Raw genomic sequence first — 25612 nt, forward strand, 5'->3', positions numbered from 1 at the left:
TCTTAGCGCCATAACAACCAACTAAGAAGCTACTTATACGTACAAAATTAAAAAAAAAGAGCGAGTGATATGGATTTTGATAGGGAGTGGTATAGGGAACGTGCTACTCGCATGACAGTAGTAGCACATATTTTTGGCATCCTAGCTCTCATCTTAATGCTTGTTTGGTTGTTGCATTATCGAGGAGGTCTTGATCTCGATTCAGATAATCCGTATCGTATTCTCAATGTTAGCAAATACTTTCTTTTATATTTTCTTCGTTCTTTTATTATTTTCTTTAATTATCGCTATATTATTGGATGTCCATCATTATTGATAACGATTTCTTTTTCTTACCCATCAAATAAGTTGGACCATATACTGTATAACACTCTATTTTATTCTTTAACAATCCATTAGTCTCTCTTCGTTCATATGTAGCTCATGATTTGTGTGTTCACTACCCTTTCCCTTTTCTCACTCTCCTTGATTCTAAAATCCCTTAATATAAATATAGTAATATTAAAAGATTAGAACCAAAAAAGTATATAATTATAGTCCCCTCTTTTATACTTTACTCTATATATTATGTTGAGGGTTAATTTTTTATTAAAAAGCCTTGGCCTTTTTCTAACTAGTATATCAGATATTATTATGATATCATATTTTGTTAGATACTTCGCTTTGACTTTTAGCATTATTTGCATATTTTTCTTTGACTTTGTTTGCAAGTATATAGAGAACCAAATATTAAGTGATTTGTCTTAATAAATGTATTAATATATATACTTAAAAGAAGGTTAGTTGTTAATAAGACATTGCTAAAAATGGGTTAAGCTTAACCTAACTTAAAAGAAGGAAAGTAATTTTAAATTTTGATTAACATAGACTTAAATATATTACAGATTAAAGTTGTTAGTTGTAAAAGTGAAAGTTGAAAGTTAAAGTGCAAAAAGGATAAAAAAAAACTAAAAGAGAATATCTCCTCCATATGTATTTTTTATAATTATATACAATTACGAATATATGTCTTTTAAGATATTAATGATCAGAAAACAAATGTAACAAAAAAACACATTTTTGCAAGTTTTATGTCTTCAAGTTTACTTATTCAATGTATTTTCGGAAGCTATGATCTTGCTTTATCATCGAACTTAGTTGGAAAATTAAACAAATTTCTTGCAGGTTCATCCATTTCTTATGTTTTTTGGATTCATATTCTTTGCTGGTGAAGGTTAGTTGTTTAATTCCTTGCTCCTTACATTCTTTAATTATTTGTTCATGTAAAAGGGACAAACTCAACCAAAAGCTTAAGCGCTTATGGTTGAGGCCCCAGGAATAGAACTATATTCAGGAGGGGTGGATGAGATTCGAACCCGTGACCTTTTTCTCACGCTGGCTCTTGATACCATGTAACAAGGACCAACTCAACCGAAAGTTTAAGTTGATGGTTGAGACCCCAAGAATAGATCTATACTCTATGACTTCAATATGTAATTTTTGTATGAGTAGACCTTGATTTATTTTGTTACAGCCATGATGGTGTACAAGACCGTGATAGCGGATACACGGGTGCAGAAGATGATACACATGATGATGCACGTAGCAGCAATTACACTAGGGATTGTTGGGATATATGCTGCCTTTAAATACCATTCCAAGCAAAATCTTACAAACATGTATAGCTTACATTCATGGATTGGTCTCAGTACCTTCATTTTATATGGCTTCCAGGTATATAACGTTTCCACTATGATTTTGGCTAGATACTTTGTTAAAAAGCACTCCTCTTTATAAAATACAAACAAAAGACCATTGCATGACTGAAATTGCTAGGGAGAATCTTCTTTTTTAGGCGAAGAAAGAGTAATAATGAAGTTTTTTTTGGTGTGAATGAGCGACTAAATGCAGTGATGTAAACGGGATTTGATCTCAGGTTTTGGGTATTACCACCACAAGTCCACAAGACTATATCAATTAAGTTAGTTGACATCCACAAATAGTGATGAAGTTAATTATAGGTTACCGAAAGTAAGAATTAAATGTTGATTAAAATTTAGAACATACCGAAATGAATATTAATGTAACTCTTAATGGTACCAAATTGGAATTACTTGACCATATTGCACCAAAGTGAAAAAAAAAAAACTTACGTCCATTAAATGGAATTACTATAACCATAGGGTACGTATGTGAAATTATGTCAATGACACCAAAGTAGAAATAATCTTATGAGAATGCCTACTAAATGATGTACGTGTGAAATTGGAATATGTATGTACTGCCATTTCGTACATCATGATATTAATATTAAAAGCATATTTGGTATGATATTTAAATGTTGGAAACGCAAATTAAGAAACCATTTTTATTACATGTAGTTTGGTAGAAGAAGTGAGATAATAGTTTTCATTTCTTGAGAGTGTCTATTTTCACCCAACTTTAATGGTGGCAATAAAAATATATGAAAAGAAGCATATATTTAGCGATGAAATTTCATTATCATGCATGATAACGAGTGACGGAGTGAGGGCTTTAATTACATATTAGATATAATTTTATGATCATTACTACTCCCTCCGTCTCATAATATAAGTCCTGATTTTGTTTCTACATAGGAATTAATGTAAAGTGAAATCTTGTTTTATTTTTAAAAAAAAAATCATTTTTATTGGAAAACACCTACATTTTTTTTAACAAAAAATAAAAACTGAACATTAATGTTGCATGGATTAACGTGTAGAAGAGTTCAATGGGGTAAAATATTTCATTTTATCATTAATAATGATGCATTGGAAGCTAAAATTATAAGAACTTTTTGGAAATTAAATTATTTTCATAAGGATATTTTGGACTTAATTATTGATTAAAAATCGAAACAAAACTTATATTTTGGGACACTTTAAAAGAAAAAAAGACTTATATTATGAGACAGAGAGAGTACTATTTAGTACCGCTTATATGCCAAATAGGTCGTACAACATAGATATAGATACATGCTAATAAGAAAGTGCATGGAATATAATAGTTTTAATAATTCAAGTTTCAATTATAAAATGCAATTCTTAAACATTGATTATTTATATAAAAAAATCTTACATTTGATTGTTTAACACTTTATTTGTAGTGGCTATTTGGGTTTGTCACATATTGGGTTCCAAGGCCACAGTCTACAAGAGCATTATTTTCACCATGGCATGTATGTTTTGGGAGAGCACTGCTTTATATGGCAATATGCACTGCAGAAACTGGTTTGATGGAAATTTTCACAATCCTAAAATTGGTGGACAATCATGAAGCTCGATTAATTAACTTTACAGGCCTTGCTATTCTGCTTTTTGGCATTACAGTTGATCTTTCTGTTGCTTTTGCTCGTCATGTGTAAAAATAATTGTTTCCTTTTGATTCTTTTGAGTGTTCATATTAACATATTATAAATTTTAAAGGTTGTGTATACTTGTTTAGAGTGGAGTATTAATTATCTTTTGAGTTTAGATTGCTTCCTTTCATGTTATTTTTCATATAAATATAGTTTTTCAGTGTTGTGTATACTGAGTTTTCGTAAATAGTTGATTGTATTTTAGCCGAATTCTAATTTCACCTCAAAATTATCTATCGTCTATTACCAAAATAGCTGACAAATTAAAGTCGTCTTCTTTTGTCAAAATAAGTTAACGTGTTAGGCTTTCTTAAAATGAGTTTAGCATCTATTCTATATTAATTCATTTACATATGTCATTTTCTTTTTGATCTCATACTAATATATATTACATTGTCTAATTAAAGCAGCTAGTTTCCTCTCAAAGTTCCGATTTAGTTCAACTTAACTTAGCTCAATTCAACTCAAAAGAACCCAACATATCAATAAAAAGTGATACTTTCGGGCAACAAAAGGAATTACCATTTCATGGACAATCTTTTGTTCTCTTTAACTAATGAAGCACTCTAAGCCAAAGGCAGTCCTCATAGCAATTTCAGAAACGTTCATCACGTTTTCTCGACTTTCGAGAAGTCGACACCGTCTGTGCTACGAATGAAATGCGGATGCAAGGCACTAATCACCTCTGTAACTGAAATGTTTGAGTAGAAAAATTTTTGGTAGCTCCAAGAGCAGTACTGGAGTAAGATTTGAGAGCACATAAGAAAATTCTGAAGAAATAATGATACACGCTTGTTACAGTTAAGTAATTCACAATTAAAAAAATTCTATGTACAAGATCATCAATGTTGGATATTAAACATCTCTCTAGCACTATAGCACCCATTAATCAGCTAATACAAGCATAAATATGGCATCAACACCCCTCCATCACCTGAACCTTTTGGGTCAATCACCCAAATTCACATCCCCTATTAACGCTTGCTCGTAAAATGCTACAAATTTGAAACAAATGGAAAGAAAAACATCACAAAACCCCTCCCTCTTAAGACTAGTAAAAGATGGACAAAGACACAAGGCAATTATATATTTACAACGTCGTTACCTATATAGCAAACTTATTAGCCAAAGCCTCCCTGGAATTTAATGGATTCTTCTCCCAACTGGCTTGAAATTTACACAGGGGGGCTAATGAATGTGCAGCATAAAAATCCCAACTCCAAAAGCCAACCATCACAACTCCATTATACTCGCTCGGTATGACATCATAGTAACATCATCAACCCCGACAACATCTCCTGAATATCCCACGTCATTGCAACTTCGACATAAATCTCAATCATATCACCATGTTGAATCTTAAACAAAGCAATAGCCTTCGGCTTTAGCTAGTAAACATTTTTATCTTGTGGGATTATTGTCATCGGCATATAAGGTGACAAAAGGATCGGCAGCACCAGCAGCGAGCAGCACTTGATACGGATGGAATGCAAGACAGCTCACGGGTCCAATCTTCTGAGCCATGAATGTTGGATGGTAGCGAATGGTACCGAGTTGCTCGCCTTCTAAACTGAAGACTTTAATAAGCTGCTTTGCAGAGCCACTGGCTATGATTGGAGCATGCCGATGAACTGCTAAGGCTGTGAGTGAGCCCCTATGGGCATCAATTGTGAGGTATGCATCGCTGTGATTTCTAATATCTAGGAACTGAATGTCACCAGCCTGAGATGCACTGACAATCTAAATAAGAGTGAAGCAAAGACATGGTCAGGTAGTGCTATATGCAATAAAATTCAAACAAAGTTCCAAAAAAAGGTCCAGTTTACAGGAGTCATTGATAGGCTATACAAAACTCACCTTAGCCACATCTAGCCCTGGTTGAAAGCCAATTCCTACAACTCTTTCGACTCTTTGGGTATGCGGCCGGGTAGCACAAACAAGCCTAAAGAGGAGAGCAACCATTTAGAAAATCGTCAAGAAAACAGGTATCATAGCCATGAGAAGTGGTCAGAGTGATAAGACTCCCCGTCCCACCAGTCCTTTCAATTATATCTAGCCAATATCTTAACCTTGAAAATCTTGAAAAATTACATTTTCTTACTATGCAACACCTGTCATGTTATTATAGAGCTATTTTTAGTTCTTATTACATGTATTCTATAACACAATTCCCAAATGGTAAATTATGGCATTCGACATAGTAACTAAACATGATAAAATGCTACACTATATTCCGAACAACATTTTAAGGGCCAACCTACAAGTAAAATTATTTGATTCGTCAATGAAAGTTTTGCAACATTGTTGACAGATTGACATGTCAATTGCTCATATGACTCAAGATCAACAAAAGAAAAGCTAGAGTATGAAAGAGGGTAAATTCGCAGTACATATAACACTGACAAGAACCATAGCACAATCCATAAGAAACAACAGTCAAAAGAAGACACCCCTCCAGGTTAGCTCACATTTCACGAGTTCTGATGTCAAAGAGTCTGACAGAGCCATCAACAAACCCAGCAGCAAATTGGCCTCCATGAACTTGAGAAGCAGCCTACAAACACAATTTACAGTGTTACAGACTAAAATAAACTAATCACAAAGAGTAAGATCTGAACATGATACACATCACAACATAGAATTTCTCAAAGAAACATGCTACGTATAGTTTACTGCTTCGTATATAAATGAAACATTAAAGATTAAGACTTGAACATCGATCCTCATATGACAGGTAACAGTTAAGACTTTGCAAGAGTAATGAATTAAAGAAATACCAGTGCTGATATGCTGCTATCAGGAGATGAAGGAATGGAATGCACAAGCAGTTCTTTGTCAAGATCCCAGACCTTAATTGTAGGTACATCCCCAGCCACAAACTAAAGAAAAGTAGATTGACATATATTAGAATATTTTCCATTTACATAGAATCCAGATGAATGACGAAATAAGTGCCTACTAGGTGTCCAGACTGTTGTTGCCAATCCACAACAGCATTCACATTTCGAGCAGCAGGCCCATGAACAGGTATAGCAGAGAAGGCGGTCACGAGCTTCTGTTTACCCCTTTGCATGTAGTCTTTCCATATCCGAACATTTCCATCACCTTCATCAAGAAGACATCCATTAAGTTCACCCTTGATTCTTTAATTGATTCATCAATTTATTTACTTAATTTGTGAGCTATTTCATGGTGTAGAGAGGCGAAGACAGATATGAAAGCTTTACCAGAAGCAACAAGAAGCAAGCTATCATCAAGTTCATTCAAAAGGCAGAGCTTAGAAATTCCCTTATCAGGAAACTCATGATTGTCAAAGCTATTCAAGAGGGTTGGTTCCTCGTAGTTCCAAACCCTGAAAGAAACACAACGCACAGGCTGTAAGCAGAAAAAAGAGTTAAATTGTGATAAGTACTAAATGTGAGATGTTTCATCAAGCTGAGAGGCCAATCACAGAAAGGGTACCAACAGTAATGTGCTTATGCACATAGATCTGGTATCAAACACACAAAAAAAAACAAGAGAACAGAAGGAAAAAGTGAAACTTATTTTGCTGGAAAAGATAAATATGGTCGATGTTTAACGATTCTTAAGTAGCTACAGAATGAAGTCAGCAGCTTTCAATAATATCACATCATAATCCACATTGAAGGGATCATAAATGGAAGTTAGCAAATGTTTGGTCAAGCAGTACCATTTAAGTTGTGACCTGATATTTATAGCCAAAGTTCAATCCTCAGAAAAAAAAAACGTGTATTTTGATATCTAGCCATATGAGACATATTTACCGAACCCTGATACAGTCATTGGCAATGGCAGTCCCTAATATACAAACCCCTCAGCAATTCTGTTCTCCTCGTGTTCTCCCTCACGTATACGGTTTACACTTCACCCTCCCTCCCCACTTCTGTATCTGTATATTTGTTGACAAGCCCACTTTTACAACATGTAAGTGCCCCCAAGTCATCTGCAGTAACTAAGGCCTAAGAGACAATTCAGACAAGAATGGCAGAAAAAAAAAATGAAACACAAAAGTAGAAATAATGCCCACTGTTAAAACCCTTAAGCAGTCTCTACCTTTAGACCCAATAAGCAAAGATAAAATGTACCATCACTTATGACAAATCAAAGCACCTGATGCAAACCAAGCTTTTAGCACATACATGAGAGTTGAACCAAATTCCTTACATATCATTGTTGCCTAATTTGCTAAGACCCTGCAAAATTGCAATCCTTTAAAGGCAAATTGGTAGATGCAAGTGATATGCTTTTGATAAGACAAAACAAGGTAGCAAAATTACCCTCCTGTACCCAATCTCATATAGTCATCAACGATACATATAATTGATTACTGAGCCCCAACAGTTCTATCATGTAATTTCAGCATAAACTAAAAAAGAACAAAAAAAGGCTCGCCAAAGAAATAGGTAGTCTCCAAATAAAATCTGGAAAGCAATTGAAACATTCATAATTGAGCAAACACTCACTTACCAAAATTTAGAACATGAACCCAATACATGAGAAAGCAACAACACATGGAGAGAGCCAAAAAAGAAAATAACAAATCTCCCACAACCTCAATACTCCCAACGCTTTATCCATATTCATCTTCGTAAATCATCAGATCTTCCAGAAACAAACTGACTCAATTATCAAACTTCTCCAAGTGAGAATCACACCATAACAAACTCACTCACAGAAACCTCCACGCTATCCAATATTGTTATGAAGTCGGCAACTAACTGTAACCTTTTCTGCTCAGAACCCCAGGAGAAATATACTAACTAGTCTCAACTTTGGCATTTACATCAGACATCACTTCACAGATCTTAAGAGCCAGAACTTTACCAAGAAGCATACTTTGAGACAGAGCATGTATGATATAAAGACAAACAAATACTCAGTTCTTCAAGAATTCATGAAGCCATTAGAAGGATAACAAATCAACGCACAATTTCATACCTAATCCGTTCTTTATCATCTGCGGCAACCACAACAGGAGAAAATGGTTGTAGCAGGGTAGTTTTTGTACCAGTCTCAAATCTGGTATCCCAGCTTGCAATCTGATTGTTAAGCTTGCTAACAGCTACAAAGCCATTTAGAAAAAGAAAACACACAATCTGCATGTCAGAAAGAAAAGTAGATAAAATCAAATACAGACTAACATAAACCATGGAAAACTTACAATAGTGCTGGCATTTCACTATGAGGTCCAAGCCAGATCTTTCCTTCGCTTCCCTTTTCGCTATTAGTTCTTCACTATCATCTGCTGCAGTAAGAAGAGGTTTTGAAAAATGCCCACAGCTCCAATTATATATGGTTGATCGTGGAAGAAGACTGCGCTCAGTATGGCCAGTAGATCCACCATAACCTATAAGTGGATCCGCTAACCCTGAATCTGGAGAACTAAGCAGGTGTGGTCGGAACTCCAAGGAAGAAACTCTTCTTATTCCCGTCAAGTAACTTGCTCTGGGAGGGCTAACAGGTGGAGTTCTAAATGTCAATGGGAGATGACCTGTCAAATCACCCCAAAATCATCCTTCAGAATAGAAGAACTCAGTAAAGCATCAGTCGATTTTGAATATAGCAACTTGTGTAAGTGTGTAACCTAAACAGCTGAACTGTGGCTTCAGAGTTGAGAGTATAAAATCAATAAAATAAATCATATGTTGCACTTAAGTTTGATGGACTACAGCACATCAAATGAGTCATACCTGAGCTCATATCAAACCATGATGACGAACGAGCTAGTCCAGCAAGCCTCACACCAGCAGAATTAGTAGGTTCACCTGGCCGACCACCGATCGTTGAGGACCTTATGGGTCTTGCAACAACTTGTTCGATTCCAATAATAGAGAGAACTCTCCGCCCAAGTCTTGCAACACGAGGCGATGGGTCCTTTGCTAATGTACACATGGAAAATATACACTCCAGATAAAAACTACTATCAACAGGTCTGGGCCTAGCATGGTTCAAAATTCCATTGCCAACAGCATCATTTGATGCACCAGAATCAGAATGTTGAGAAGAATCATCTGACAGAGGAGATCCATGCATTATTCCAGCAGTAGCCAGTGGACTACTTGTGGAGACTCTCCCATCTCGAATACCTGGAGTGCTGTCACCACCGACTCTCAACAGAGGACCAATTTGAGAAGAAATAATACTTCCTGCAGGCATATAGTGGTTCGGAGTACTATAACCACTACCTGTACTATTAACATGCAAAGTACTGAGTCCAGAGCTTGGCTGAGATCTCCAATATGTGGCAGCAACAGATTTGAGATGCCTATTTTGGCCAAAAGCAAATCGAGCTAAAGCTGTTCAAATAGCATCAATAAAAAAATGTTAAAAATGCAAACTACCAGTCAAAAAAGGGACAAATTATTCAGATTGAAAGACTGCACATGTGGCAAGGTACACAGAATCAAAACATGTAATGTCCAGATGTATCAATAACAAAACATGTTTCAATCAATCACAAGCATAACAATCTAGATATTCATTAAATCCAATCTAATATGCATCGTTGACTCATGCAACTGAGCCCGTCTTATTGGGATTAACGCTCTGGCATTGTTGTTGTAATGCATGACATAAGTTCGTCTTCCTAAGCCAAACCATTTAGCTAATGGATTTTCGCCACATAGCAATAAATTCAGAAGACGTAAAACATTACTCATCCAAAAAAATGATTTTAAAAAAAACAGGTTCCGTGTTAACTTCAAACAAAAAAAAAATAATAATTCAACTTTGTGCAGTGCATAATCAAACTTTCAAACTCTATGGACCATGCCATTACTATGCCAAAGTAACAGTTTCGAACATATGATTGTTAAAAATCCCTTACCCACTGCAACCTCAGCCCTGACGAGAGGACTTCCATCTGAAACAACATTTAGAAGGTTCTTAATAATACTAATTTCAGCTTTTAGCTTTTCATCATCATCACAGTCTTCATCCCCTCCATCTCCTGAAGAGTCGAATCCAACACCAAGTAAAGTTCCCAATGCATAGACAGCAGAGGCTCTTACCTGAAAATTGGCATTGTTTTGTCTATATAAATGGAAGAACAGGATACATGGAGAAACCACATCAATTAATATGAAGTAAGGAATTGCAGATATGCAAACCTCAGGCTGGGGCTCAGTGAGCAGAGATGCTGATATCACCGCAGCACCTGCCTGTAAACCTACTATCTGAGCCTCGGTAAAGTCCTCCCATATCTTTCCTAAACAGAGACAAAGCCACTGAAGAAATAAAGGTTCAGACTGAGCATCATTTGGCGTTGAAGCTTGAAGGTGCTTAAGGCACACATCGAGTAAACCAGCTTCAATACAAGCCTCTTGTCCCCTTTTATGCCCATCTACAATGACCGCTAAGACAAATGCAGCCATAGCACGCTGTTCAGGATAGGCTTCCGAGCTGTCAAGAAATCTAATAAAATATGCATGACCTCCATCCTTCACTAGATCAACCTGGCATGACTGACAATCCCACAACAAAAACATCTTTACTAAGAATCTGATGCAAGCACATAACTCGGACAAGATCTTCAAATGTGTGAGAGGAAAGAGAGGGGGGAGCGGAGAGAAAGGATAGACAATATGCTATACAGTTACCTTATCAAGAGCAAGTATCTTTGTCCAAATGAAAACAAGAATTTGCCGCAGTTCAGGTGTTGTAGTTTGCAACAGCTTAAGAACATAAGGAAATATACCAACAGACAACGCCTACAAGAAGCACAAACTCATTGTTAATGCTAAATATACTGTGAGCACAGGAAGAGATGCAACATCTCCAAGTTAAAGAATTAGTAAAGAATACAAAGGAGCAAATCTGTTCAGTTTCGAGTAACTACCAGGTCAACAGCCCAGGGTCCCATATCAAGGAATCTCCCAAGAAGCACCAGAGCCCGGAAACGGTGACATTGACTAAGTAAAACCTAGATTACAAGATGAGATTAGTTAGCACCAAATGCAAACAGAAACATGCATTCAGAAAATGAAATAGGATCCCAGCGTTAAACAATAATCATATTATCAGAGAAGGTAAGGAACAAAAGCATAGAATTTAACTCTGAAGTAACAAAAACATAAATATACAGTAGCCTCTTCCCACAGCACATCCAAGAAACCATAAGTTTTTCCATAGTAAGAGTACAGAGATCTAGACAACAGAAAAAGGGGTGGGGAAGAGAGCTGCCAGAACACTGATCTAGCGATCACTAAGATACAGTCTTGCAAGCAATCAACTTGAACCAATCCCCTTTATTAAAGACACCCTTAATTTTAGATAGCCATACACTCTATTACATTCAAGTTAAGATACTATTAACCTGCATCAGACAATTCATAGCGTTCACTTGAACTGAAAACATGTTGACCTCCAGGTAACTTACCTAAAAGAAGGGGGGAAAAAAAGAAGACAAGAAAGAGAGAAGATAACATTTCCTACACCTGAAGAACAATAGGCAACTGCTCCGGCGGCTTCTTCTGCTCAGATCCATGGTCAAGCCATACTTCAAATGCAGTCAACTGCTCAGTGAAGAAAGGGCTAGGCTGAAAAAGAAATAAACACATTATAACACATGATAATTTCAGATGACCAAAGGTCCCCAGGAAGGTATACTAGATATTGTTCATCTCAACTTTAAAGGCATGCTTGAATTGGCAAAAATAGATAAAGGATATTTATAGAAGGAAAAAAAAGAGAGAAATGTGGTGGAAGAAGGTGATGGTAGATCGGATGAGGTATTGATTGTGTAAGGAGGGGGGCGGGGGGGTTATTACCCTCGTTATGGGGGTAATCACTACCTACCATCCCCTAGGTTATTGTATTACCCACAAAAGGGGGGTAATATTAGACCTTCCATCTCCCCTTCCTTGCATTATCTACATAATCTCTTATATTATGACTTAGGTTCATCTTCATTTTCTTCACCTTGTTTCCATTGCCCCAAATCCAAGCATACCCTAAGTGAGAAATCCGTGACAATTTGGGATAAAAGGCATAAAAGCAGACACCTGGAACTCTGCAGTTGCATCATGAATCAGTGATGGAAGTTGAGAAAGACAAATCTCAGCAGCCATGTCCCACGCATCCCTGCAGTCAATTTAACAGAAAAACAATGACATGCTTAAAGAAGGAAACAGAATAGCTAGAGCGAGAATTGCTACTACTAACCAAACACAATTTCAATTTTTCCATCTTCAGCAAACATGTTTCAGAGAAAGAAAGAAATAATACGCAGCATCGATATCTAGCCTTCAACGATTTCTATGAGAAAACACTGCTTTATAATGCATAAGAAAACAATGGAAGGACTAAGATTTGACTTTTTTTTTTCTGCTCTTAAGTCCTTTTGTCTCTTTTCAAACGTTCAAGGGATTCTAAAATTCCCATTACATAATACAAATATAGAGATATTACCTTCTTCTTTACACTCTGTCTTACAACTTTTCAGTAAATGTTTTTCCTCTGTAGATCTTTAGAATCCTTTTTACAAATTGGTTAACTACTACTTCATTTCCATCAAAAAAGGAGCCTAGTCAACCTGGCTTGCTCAACTCCACAAAATTTTAACGAATAGAATTACTCCATGAATTTGATTGAGATCTCTTTGTCCGCGACAAATACCAGACAAACACAGGTCAACAGCAGCACTCTGACCAAGCCTATTACCTCATTGATTTCATATATAAAATATATTTTCTGTTCACGCATAGATTTTCTGCATCATTTATATAAAAATTTTCCAACAGATGGCACATGAGGTCAGTAACTATTTTACTTGAGCAAATCTCGATTCCAACGGCATGAACAGCTTTTGGGGGTACATGGAGTCATGAACTCCTTAGGCTTCCCTCTGGCACAAAACCAAGGCCCAACATTTAAACTCATACACCTACCCCGGAAAAAATTGATTGGATCAGGTTCTGATCCCAAGCCCCCTGGAAGATAGGGAGTGCCATCACTTAACTACTCCTACCTCCTATGTCATGTACATAGAATACATATAGGTGATATATATCATCACTTGTTCTTCAGGTATTGGTAGAAATTCCCAATGACCACTTACAAAAGTGGTGACGCATAATTGATAAGTTATTTACTTCCCCCGTTCTGAAATAAGTGAAACATTTCTCTCAAAAAACTCTCACATAAAAGAGAGAAGTGTTTCACTTATTTTAGAACGGAGAAAGTATTAAACATTATTGTATCATATAAAATTTGTAAAGATTAAGATAACTTAGCCTCGCTAGAAAATACAACGGTAACAGAATATAAAGAGTCGCCCATATACCAAAACTTTACGAAAAGATAGTACCATTTAAGAGCCTATGCAAAAGTTCATGAAGAAATACCCAAAAAAGAATTGAAGGGTACAAAACTATCAATAACATATACAAATTAGCTTCCAAATCAATCTAGCAATGTTTAGCTTATCCTTTGGTTGAAAAGGAAAAGTTTCATGCTAACAAAATACAGAACAAACTGAAAAACGTGAAGCACCCAGAACATGAATCAATGCTAAAAGGTTCACTCAAGTTTAGATGCATACCACATATGATGCTGATGAGTTGGAGGCAACATCGGGTACGAAATTGGAGAGCAGTTAGCTGAACGCATTATTCTCTCCGCCAGTAAAAAGTTGCGAAACAGACTAGCAACTAATAAATCTTGTCTGAATAACCTCTGAAAAAGATCTGACAAATGAAAAAAAAAATGAAACATCAAACTCCAAAATTGAATAGAGAATTCTAAAGCCAGAAAATCACAAAAAAAAAGAATTTACCATGTGGGAGAACATTCCAAGCAATTGTGTCTGTCACTGCAGTAAAAATCCAATTAAGTTCACCTAAAAGTGTCTTACGATCATTTGGGCGACCAGGAATTTTGTCTATGAGTGAATTGTCTAGAGATTCACGAAGCAATGAACGCTTGCAGAACCTGATATCAAATAAAAAATATATGAGTAATTAAAGAAACTTCACATGCAAGCAAGCACAAAAGAATGTTGTTAGGATTGAAAAATAAGCAACTATATGTTCCCAACAAGGAAATAGAATATCCATTCATTTTCCTAGGTACGCCTGTACATAATAGCATTACCAAAACCAGAATTCAAATGCATGTAGACTTTACAGGTACTTGGGTCCTCAGAACCCTAGATCATCGAGAGAGAGGCAATCTAAAGTAGTCAATTTACTGAAACAAATTCATTGAGGAGCTGACTCTCTATAGAAAACATGTAAGGTCTGTAGGCAACATATGGAATTGCTTATTCAATCAGAAAGATACTAGATAATCAAACTGCCCAATGCTGTGATTGCTGTCTTTGTCTCTCTCAATGTCAACATGAAAGATATACAACATATTTTGATCACCTTAACAAGAAAATATATGAAAATTAAATAAGGAAAAACTGTAGAAAAGTAATGCTATGAAAAATACTACCTTCCGTTATTTTAAGACGCAACATTTGATTTTTTAGACCATTCACTAAAAAGGCAAATGTTGCATCTAAAAAAACGAAGGAAGTATTAATTTTGGATTGTTTGGTTGTTTAACGTAATAGATTATTTAAAAGTACTTGAGTTACACAGCTTTCAATTGTGTGATTAGTGAAACTATGAAAGTGGGACATGAAAATACATAAACGAATTGTCTAATTTTTCCAACACCTCTAAAGCAAGTGTAGTAAAAGATTAAAAAAAATCACAAGAAAGGCAAACCAAACATAGCTCTGGGATTTCCACATCTCTCTTGTTTTACTTCCATAGGTTTTCAGACACGTAAACAAAAAATAATATTCCAGACATTGTGGACTTATTAGAACATTGGTCTTGTGTAATGAACTGAATACTTGAACAGTAGAATTAAGGAAGAAGATGATGATATTTGATTGATGGAAATGCAAATTACATAAAATAAAAGGATAATTGCCAAAGTTTTCGAGTGACTTGGTCACACTCCCAAAGCTAACAACTAAAATAAACTTCTCCAATATTTTCTTCATAATCTTTTTCTTCCCTCATCTCCCCTATTTATAGTCTACTTGCCTTATTCCCCAAGCTAACATATTAACTAGAGTATATTACTAAAATACCCCTGCTCCCCCTAGGCTAGTCTATTACAATACCGGCCGCCCAAACTTTCACCTTGTCCTCAAGGTGGATAATCATGATCATCTTTGTCACCATTGTGAAGAAACAAGACTGTGAATTCTTGGTGTTTGAAGCAGTCAACAATGAGCCTCGTAGTACCATTTTTGAAGCAGAGTAGGTGGAGCTCCTTGGACACCAGTTGCAGATGAATAAAGATGTTGGATGAATTGGACTCACTGTGGTAAAAGAAATAGTGTGAAGAGGTGGGCTGTATTGTGCAGATTGAATGGGTAAAGTCGGGTGGGTTTAAATAAAATTGGGTTAAGCTGAAATGGAAATAAGGATGATACAAGTGCGTGCTGGAACTTTTTTAATTTGAAAATAGGTGGGTCCATGAATTGAAGGGTTGACCACTTGGGTTTAAATACATGGGTGGAGTCAGTGGGTCTTCTTTTTCTATTTTCAGTCAGGCATTTGCTTGATCAAATGGAAGTTGTGCTCAAAATGAGCAAGCCCAATTTCCTGAGTCAACTCCCCAACGTTTGGGCCAGCCCACATCATTTTACCTTTAATTGCATTTGTTAAGTTGAAAATGTTGCCTTTACTGCTGATGTCATTAGTTTGGCCCCTTTCACACTTTCCCTTAAGAGTCTCTAGAACCTTCTCCACTCTTTCCTCCAGTGGCCTCCACCTGTCCTTATGTGCTGACTCATGACTCATAATTACTCCAAATAAATATGTCTTCCTCCTCAAGCCAACTAAGAATTCTTCTAAGCTTTTTCCACAAGCTATGACTATAAATGGTTGCCAAAAAAAACATCCTAAGCGCCACCCTACTTCACCATTACCAGCAAGAAAGCTTAACCCACTGCCAGTGTTCCTACTAGAACGATATCCGGGTCCCCTGCCTGAACCACTTGCTCCAGCAGCTCCCTGCATAAAAAAATCTCCTCTTTTCAGGCGGTTCCAACAACAACCATAAAATTTTAGGCCCAAAAACTCGGACCACCGCCAGAGCCACTTTCGGCAGCACCGCCACGCTCGAATTTTCCTCCATGTGGTTCATTCCAACCCACTCAGATTCACCATCACCCGTGTCTCCGGTGAAGCCTCGCCACCCTTCGCCGGTGTAACCACCCGGGAAACTTTTGGAAGCACCCCCTGAGGCACCTTTTTCCGATCTCCCTTCATTCAATGCCACCTTATTTTCGTCGGCGACGAGAGATGGATTATTTCCAGATCCACTTTTCTTCACATTTGAAGAATCCTCTTCCTCTGCGTCAAATTCTTCCTCGCTGGAAGCTTGGAGGGCAACAATGATGGTTTGAGTTTCCTTTATTTCCTCCACCACTTTCTCTTCCTCCACCGGAGTTGGTCGTCCCTTCCTCTCCTCCCATTCAGGTTGCTCCGTTTCCATTGACAGCTTCCCAAATCCTTGTGATTGGGATTGTGGGTGTTCTTTGAAAGAAGAACTCACTGTGGAAAAATCAGGCCCACCCTTAGCTTGAAGATTAGTTTGATTTTTCACAAGCCTTGCTAAGCTCTGGTGTGAAAAATCCAGTGTTAGAAAGGAAATGCCGCATCACTTTTCCTTCAAATCCTCCCACCGCAAGAAAGGTCGTCACCCGTGCTCTGCTTCAAACCATCTAAGCACGTCATCCTTCAGGCCAACACAAGCAGCCTTCAACTTCTCCTCTTTACTAAACCAGAAAAGTTGGAAGTACTCTTCCATTTCCCAAATCCATTCATCCAAATTTCTTCCATCAAATGGAGGGAGTTGAAGCTCATACCGGATATGTTGCAATTTCTACAAATCTGGATACCATGAAGTCAAGTTCCTCATGATTTTTGTGAACCCCTCATTGATCAAATCAATCTGCCCCATTCTTCTTTTGTTCTTTTTTTTTTAGTGTGAAATCGAAAAATCAGCAACTTAACTTCCCTGAATTGAACCGCTGTGGTTAAAGTTAATATACTAGCTTAGGGAAAGCAGGGGTATTTTAGTAATATACTCTAGTTAATATGTTAGCTTAGAGAATAAGGCAAGTAGACTATAGATAGGGGAGATGAGGGAGGAAAAAGATTACAAAGAAAATATTGGAGAAGTTTATTTTAGAGGTTAGTTTGGGAGAGTGACTAAGTCACTCGAAAATTTAGCAATTATCCTTTTATTTTCTGTAATTTGCATTTCCATCAATCAAATATCATCTACTTCTTTACTTCACTACCCAATTTCTCAGTTCATTACAAATGGTATCAGAGCCAAACCTCAGAGTGGTGGCCCGCAACCAGTCAGCCGTGACCAACGAGGACGTTGGTCCTTATGGGGGACAAATGTTATGGATTGATCCCATGAAAAGGATCCCACACCAATCGCATGGGAGGTTGGTGTGTGGTTTATATAGAACAATGGGCTCTCCTCCTCTTGAGCTAACTTTTGGGAAGTGCATTCCTATTGTTCTATAACATCTTGAGCATTAACCAACTGCATTTTAATGACTTCAATTGCAATTTTGACCCAAGGCTCAAGTAAGTATATTGTATATTAGCATAAACCAAAGTTGAGGTTGAAAGGAAGAAGTATTAAAGTCGAGCAAAACGCATATTATATCATTGTGTCCCTACTCTCGCACACAAAAGTAACGGAAACCCCAAGGGGCCTATTAGTTCATCCTACAAGAAGGGAAAAAGGATTTAAGAAAGGGTAAAGTGTTGGGTTGAAGGTGTAATTAAGTGGGCAAAAAAAACCTTCACCCCTTCACTCAGCATTCTTGTTACAACAACCTTTTTTGACCTCCAGTACCTTCATCCTCTTCAACCCCACCCAAAATCTCGCTCCCTTCATCTTCTCCCATGAAGTTCAACCAAATTTGAACCACGAATTATACTCGTCATTATCTCCATATTAGCCCTCCATCTTTAAGAACATCTATCATCATGTAGCTCAACTACCTTTGGTCTTCTAATGTCCAAATCAATTATCAAAATAGATGAAGTTTTGATCATTGAATTCAAACATTAAAGACCATGATAGTGGTAGCTCATCGTTCAAAATTCCTTTCTACTTCAAAATTTAAATTTTAAGGGTAGGTCGGCGGTTTTACGATGGGGGGCTAGGCTGGTGGTTTTCCGGTTTGGTGCTGAAATGTAGTGGTGAGTTGCAACACTGCTCCAGCAGGATGTGGATCATGGGGTGATTGTCTGATTGATGTGGTGCGGCGTGATTTTGGTGAAGTGGGTGTGGTAGTGAGTCATTAGTTACATGGGGCGGCCGGCGGTGCAGCATTGGCGTGGCAATGGTGGAGTAGGGTTTCGTACGGTGGTGGTAAACACAGATGATGGTGAGAACAAATGCAATGAGGAGAACAATAAAGGGATTTAGTAGAACCACTCCCTTTCCCTTTCTTGATTACCCCCAACCAAATGGTCACTTAGCATAAAAACCCAACATCAATCTCTTTTCGGAAAGATATGGTGTTCGGAATTGTATGCAGGTCTTGGACTCGAGTGTGGATCCAAGAATCAAACACAGAAAATTCTAGATCAAGAGCATATGGACACGTAAAAGAATTGTCCATAATTTTGGATATGAGCTACAGCCACCATCAACCACTTCTCTGATAATCACCCAATCCCACCACCCACCAGCGACAGGGATTCCAAATAGAGATTGGCTCTCTCCATAGAAAAGCAGCCTAATCTCGTTTAATTGAAATGCAAAGTAATGGCTTGGAACTGATTTTCCTTCCAGATCTGACTCCAATTATGTCTCTGTACCCGAGTCGGATCATGCTCCAATCATACAGATGAAAGAAAAAAGGCTCACCACACTGACAGTGAGCCCAATAGGTTGAAATATTCTTCATACTCAATCTAAACATTAGTAAGGGACCAAGGACGCAAAGTGAATAAATCAACCCTCACGAGAACGAAATTCAGCTTTTTCATTAAGAGTGCATTCTCTTCACCTCAAAATAGAAGTGTCAGGCAAAGTTCAAATAAGTTCAAATCAATTCCAATAAAATCTGGTAAGTTCCAATAAGTTCTAACACCTTAAAAATGAGCTTCAATAAGTTCAAATAAATTCAGATAAGTTCAGGAAAATAAGATGAAATAAACTTACCCTAAGAATTAATTTATTTATTTTTTTGAGAGGACCCTAAGAGTTAATTTAAGTCCACATAAACATGGCTAGTAAACACTAATCAGGTTGGTAGTTGGAAACTTCAACATGACTAGTAATTGATCACTGGAAGGAAAACCCCAGTTTTGAAGTAAAAAAATAGATATTAGCTCAAAAGTACAACTTCATGGAGTGGAGCTAGGATGCTCGGACTCGGGTACGGGTGTCGGACTCGGGTACGGGTCCAAGCGTCGGACCCTTCAAATTCTAATTTTAAGGACTCGTGGACTCGTTTTTGAAGAGTGCAAATTGTGGATATGGACTCGGGGACACGGCAGTTAAGTATTAGGAAATCTTATTTTCGAGATTTAACTTCAAAAGCTCTAGTATAATTGTAAAAAAAAAAAAGTAAAAGAGAAAAAGAAGCTAAAGGTTTACTATATTTTTTGAGAGAGAGAAGAGAAAGAGGTGTAAATCAGTAAATGTAATGTTTCCTAAAAAAACAAAAAGGTGTAAATGTAATGTAGTACAGTTGTCTGCTGCTGTACTACTTCTTGAATTTAATAGGCCAGTTTTATTGCTTTACCTTTTCACTTTTTGGTTCACGTGATTTTTTCAACTCCCCCCTTATGGTTTCCCACCTCACATTAAATTATTAGATAAAAAAAAAAGAGATCTTCACCATCTGGGTTAGCAACACCCGGTAACCTCCATCTCTCTCTCCTCTACCGTCGGCGGAGAAGTGACGGTAAGATGACGAAAGTTAGACCATTGTGAACGACTCACCCTCCCGAGTAAAATCCCCAATATCTCAAGAAATAAAATAGTGTATTTCTAGGTCAATTTTCAGATCTAGGGTTTACAGGTGATCGATGCCGCGTCCACTTTCTCCTCTCCGCGTCCAGTCCGGATTCCGTGTCGACACCGGTACGGCAGGGTGGCTGGCCGAGTCCGAGCTTCACAGGAGTGGAGTAGTGGACAAATCATGTACTATAGATAACATGATCGTGTTAAGCAAGTGGAAAGACACACATGCTCAAACAACTGAATCAGAAGTCAAAACTCAATTTAAATGCATCGTATAGATAAAGGTTATTACCATCTCAAGGCCATCTGGATGGGTGTTGTCAGGCAAGAAGTGAAAACATCAGCAGGAAACTCCGCGCTCTGAGGGAGCGTCTCATGAGCTTCACAAGCTGCAAGCAGAATGCAATCCTTTGTAGCACCAGACGAAGCAGAAGCATCAATAAGCTGTCAAAATTCAAAACTAACCGTATCATCCACCAACTTACTATCTTTAGGATCAGAAAAAGAAAGCTTATAGGCACCAGCAAATAGGTCTATACTCTATACCTCTATGAAAGCATTGACTATATTTCCAGCAGCAGAACAATCAAACACATAGATCGAGGGTGATTTTAGCCAGGAATCCAACTCAGTGATTGGCAAGGGGATGTACTGAGTATAACTCTGCATAAGCGCATATTGAAGCAAACAGTCAGCTCCAAGAGGGAAAGTTGAAAAGGAAGTGAGTCACTCACGAGACAATTTACCCTATTGAAAAGCCAGATTTCACCATTCGTCGTTGGTTTTGGCACTCCATGTCCATTGTAGTGAAACAAAACTCTCTCGGTCTTTGCAAATTTACGACAAGTATTACATAGTCTCTTCACTTCTTCTACAGTTGGATCAAGTTGGTACTTATACCGAGCCTGTGAAGAACCAAAACTTAATAATGAGCAACATCATATCATAAAATAGCTAGGCAAACGGAATATCACCATGATGAACCAAACAGAAGTTTGTGTTACGGAAACGATAGAAGGTAATCACCTTGGGCTGCCATCTTTCATACTGCGAACTCAGGGCCTTACCAATAGCTTCCAGTGCTTTTTGAGGTGCCATGGCCAATGGGTCTGACAACATGGGGCATAGGTTAAAATAAATAGAAGTACAATACTCATAACACGAGGTGGCAACAACTTAGAAGCCACAGAAAGGATATAGAAGCCTCTATATGATACAGCTCAATCACAACAACGAAAATCAGATTAGAAACACTACGAAAGAAGCTGCTCTTAAGGATCCCCCAATCAAGCCTCCAAAGGAAAAATAATGGGGAGAGCAACAACAGATAACAGGAACGAGGAAAAAAAAGACAACAATGACCAAAAATTAAATAAAAAATGGTGAAAATAAAATAAAAGAAGTCCACAGCCCATATCAAACAAAAAAGAGGAGTTTCATTCCTTTATGTGCTGGTCCAAACATTATTTCATATGTCAACCGTTTCATCATTGATTCATCTAATGTTAGTTGTGCGGGCAATAGAAAATGAACTCCACAGCATCAACATTCTCCATTACAAGGTATGTCCGAAAGGCAGAATTTGAAATCAAGCAAAAACATCCATCACAGGCCCGTCCACGTTTATTATAGGTACTCTTTTCTCCTTGGTAAAGCAATACATATCAATAAATAACTCATTTCACGAATTCACCAGCAGCAGCGTAACTGGGAATGAGGCAATTGCTGAGCAGCCTAACAGTAATCAAACTTTTCAACGCTTTACTGATTATTGTCCCCATCAGCTGTTTCAGTGAACATATTCATTCTGATATTATCGTTTGACACCTAATTAATCTAAATTCTGTCATCTTTAATGTAACCTCTTCAATTTAGCATCAAATAACAGTGCCACTAAGATCACATTTACATCTTAATTTAACAATCCAAAAGATTTTTCCTTTTTTACATTCAATACATATTTGACCGTAGAGATGCTAAATGAGCTTCCTAAAGGATCTCCAAAACTTCTACGGTCAACAACTTGGCCTAGTAGACCAGCTCTTTCACATCATTATGAGAAGCTCTCCAAATATAATACTTTCTTGATCCAAATAGGTTCTTACACGTTATTATAAAAAACAAAAGCCATATTCCAGCACTACACCATTGTGTATAATTCTCTTGCCTACAAATTAAAGTAACAAACAGTTCCATTTCGGCTAAGAAACTTGTAATATCATTAGAGACAGCCCATCTCCAATTCCGTTGTGCCACTATCAACAAAGAAAATTCATTGGCTTGAACGATAACAGTTAAATGAACAAGAAAAACATTAGACATACCTATCCAGCACTCCAGCCTCGCACACGGAGATATCTTAATAACATCCGGCGGGTCACAGCTGATATTTAAACATAAAACAAGAGCTACCATTCCCGTCTTCATCTGCAAAAGTACATCTTGGTGTTAAGATGATGGCTCTACTGAGGAAGTCCGAGAAAAATATTGTAGCTTAACATAAGTATTGAGCATTGAAGACAGCCTAATCTCATGCCAGAAGAAATCAGCATCTAAGAGAATAAAATGACTGCAGAGTGCAAACACCCCGAAAATATGTATATCTGATTCAAAATCAGTAAGAAAACATCTGATGACACAGCTTCTGTAGAAGTAATTGATTGAATTAACATTCAACAACCAACCCTATGATTGGCTACTAGATTAACATTAAAGAAATTAACTACCACAATGTGTATTATATGCATATTCTTCTACTCAAGACTGAACTTACATATGACCTAAGCAAAATGCATGATGCACCAACATGTATACTGTGATCAAGCAAAATGCATGCCACGCCAACATGTATACTGTGATCAACCCAAACACCCTTGGATGCTAAGAGTCGGCACTGTAGGACAGCCATCCACCTCCCATTCTTCCTATACTTCTATCCTCAAATGCCAAATTCTATGATGCAACAGCTAGCCTTCTTTATAGCAAGCCATCGAAAAACACCAAGTTAATCAATGTGTTAACATATATGTTCCATCTGGTAACATTAACCCTAGCAACATCCAAACTTAAGACCAGTATGCACACGAACCCACAAAGCAAGTGTAAAATCCTCCCAATTTTCATGTCTAGTCCATTATACTTGCATCCCCACCAAATTAGTGGAAAACAATCTCAATTTCTCAACAGGAGCTAACTTCACCATTCACAACTACCTTTATGTTACATTGACTTCCCTAAAGTATCACATAGATAGAAGGGTCCTCGTAGTCCCCTATTTCGAAATTCAGCATAATTTCAGCCTTCAACTATAGCACCCACTATCAAACATAGGATACCTAAAGCTCAAACAAACAATACCAATTAAACCCCAAACTTTTTTACATAAAAACAACCTAAACAGTTCCTCAAAACGATTCCAATTCAGCATATAATTTTTTCCCACAAAATGAAGCATCAATAATGAAATCAAACCTAATCCTCGAAACGAAAACTAAAAAGAAATCTTACTCTGTCCCTAGGCCGCCATTTCGAAACCAACCCACTCTCAGCAGGGCCAGTGGGAACAGAATCCTCGAAAGCTTCATGACGAAGCTCACAGAACACAATCGTTTGCGGAAAATACACCATAGTAGTAGCAGTGGTAGTAGTATTAGTAGTCCCTGCAACAGTAGCCAACGTTGTAATGGCATTCTCAATAACATTGCCACCACCACCACCACTCGTGCTAGCGGTCTCCGAATTGTCTCGATTTCGATACAACTCAACATCATCACGGCTCAAATACTCATCCAAATGATTAGACACCACAACTGTAGAATGTGCAAACCTAGTGGCCATCAAATCACCCAATGCCATCCAAATCAAACACCCAAATATCCCCCTCCCCCCTCTTTTACCAATCCAATTCCAAAAAAAAACCAAAAAAACAAAAATTATTTACATAAAAGAAATGCAATCAAAGAAATTAAACTAAAATAGCTCTCTTTTTCCTTCTTTTCTTGCCCTAAATTAGTATAATATAATCAAAACGATACTATAATATACTATACTATATAATATATAATCAATTGTATAGTTTTTGTATGAGCTCAATCAACGAAACCAGTACACCAGCGACGCATAGAGATGAGTTGAAGAGAGGAGAGAGAATCCAGCTCGAAAAAGGGGGGAAAAAAGCGTCGTCGGAAAAAACCCTAGAAATCGAAGTGAAATTTGATTTAGTTGAGAGGAGAGAGAAAATAAGAGAGTGAGAAGAACATAGAAAGTGTGGCGGCGAAACGATGGGAGAAAAAGAAAGAAGGGAGGCGTTGCAAAAGTGGGGATTTGCGAAAGACTGGAGAGGAAAGAGAAAGGAAGGAGAGAGAATGTGAAAGAATGAGAAAGGAGAGGAAGCTGGTGTATGGTCAAGTGTAAATTTTATTTTCTTCAAATATTTTGTTATTGGTAAAAATAAATTTGATAAAAATAAATTTGATAAAAATAAATTTGATAAAAATAAATTTGATGAAAATAAATTTGATGAAAATAAATTTGATGAAAATAAATTTGACGAAAATAAATTTGATGAGAATAAATTTGATTAATCTCAAACAAAATTGATTTTGGGTTTGCTAGGTAAAGGTGGTTGTTAGTTGTTGTATTGGGCTTTTAGCGGGTTAGTTGTTAAATGTTAGTTATCGAAATAAATTTTGGAATATGTTAGTGTTTGTTAAAACTGGTTGTTGAATTTGGTACAAACATTATTTGAGGGAATGGTTAAAAAAAATTGATGAAATAAATTTGATAAGAATAAATGAAATCTCAAATAAAATTGATTTTGAGTTTGTTCGGTAAAGGTGGTTGTTAGTTGTTATATTGGATTTTAAGCGGGTTAGTTGTTAAATGTTAGTTATCGGGATGAATTTTGGAATCTGTTAGTATTTGTTAAAACTGGTTGTTGAATTTGGTAAATACATTATTTGAGAGAAAGGTAAAAAAATGAACATAAATTTGATAAAAATAAATGAAATCTCAAACAAAATTGATTTTTGGGCTTGTTTGGGAAAAATTGTTGTTAGTTGTTATATTGGATTTAAAGCGGGTTAGTTGTTAAATGTTAGTTATCGAAATGGATTTTGGAACTTGTTAATGTTTGTTAAAGCTGGTTGTTGAATTTGATAAAAATATTTATTTGAGAGAAAGGCAAATGGAAGAGATGTTGTTTTGTGAAGGTATCTC

General features: G+C 37.0%; 2 protein-coding genes across 2 annotated transcripts; one reads left to right on the plus strand and one right to left on the minus strand.

The window, feature by feature from the left end:
• Positions 1-4569, plus strand: LOC104898213 (probable transmembrane ascorbate ferrireductase 3). Its single transcript, XM_010685259.4, has 4 exons — positions 1-228; positions 1165-1213; positions 1514-1713; positions 3107-4569. The coding sequence occupies exons 1-4, from the start codon at positions 70-72 to the stop codon at positions 3362-3364; spliced, it is 666 nt and encodes a 221-aa protein (XP_010683561.1). The 5' UTR covers positions 1-69; the 3' UTR covers positions 3365-4569.
• LOC104898214 (regulatory-associated protein of TOR 1) lies at positions 4127-24791 on the minus strand. Its single transcript, XM_010685260.3, has 23 exons — positions 23903-24791; positions 22720-22822; positions 21422-21504; positions 21142-21300; positions 20942-21058; positions 20688-20839; positions 14154-14308; positions 13920-14064; positions 12382-12460; positions 11815-11916; positions 11217-11300; positions 10978-11088; positions 10489-10842; positions 10206-10389; positions 9070-9675; positions 8541-8870; positions 8318-8441; positions 6586-6710; positions 6318-6463; positions 6136-6237; positions 5827-5912; positions 5216-5300; positions 4127-5098 (listed from the first exon to the last, which is right to left on the minus strand). Exons 1-23 carry the CDS (start codon positions 24248-24250, stop codon positions 4760-4762), a joined length of 4119 nt encoding a protein of 1372 aa, XP_010683562.2. The 5' UTR covers positions 24251-24791; the 3' UTR covers positions 4127-4759.
• Between the last annotated feature and the right edge of the window lie 821 nt (positions 24792-25612).

This window comes from Beta vulgaris, chromosome 7, assembly GCF_026745355.1.
Source record: "Beta vulgaris subsp. vulgaris cultivar EL10 chromosome 7, EL10.2, whole genome shotgun sequence".
Taxonomy (NCBI): domain Eukaryota; kingdom Viridiplantae; phylum Streptophyta; class Magnoliopsida; order Caryophyllales; family Amaranthaceae; genus Beta; species Beta vulgaris.

Excerpts from the sequence above, each read along its gene's own strand:
- LOC104898213 (XM_010685259.4), top strand. The coding sequence starts at position 70 with ATGGATTTTGATAGGGAGTGGTATAGGGAACGTGCTACTCGCATGACA. Across the intron at positions 1,214-1,513 it reads CATATTCTTTGCTGGTGAAG|CCATGATGGTGTACAAGACC; the intron begins GTTAGTTGTTTA and ends ATTTTGTTACAG. Across the intron at positions 1,714-3,106 it reads TCATTTTATATGGCTTCCAG|TGGCTATTTGGGTTTGTCAC; the intron begins GTATATAACGTT and ends CTTTATTTGTAG.
- LOC104898214 (XM_010685260.3), bottom strand. The coding sequence starts at position 24,250 with ATGGCATTGGGTGATTTGATGGCCACTAGGTTTGCACATTCTACAGTT. Across the intron at positions 21,059-21,141 it reads AAATCTGGCTTTTCAATAGG|AGTTATACTCAGTACATCCC; the intron begins GTAAATTGTCTC and ends GCGCTTATGCAG. Across the intron at positions 6,711-8,317 it reads GATGATAAAGAACGGATTAG|GGTTTGGAACTACGAGGAAC; the intron begins GTATGAAATTGT and ends TGTTTCTTTCAG.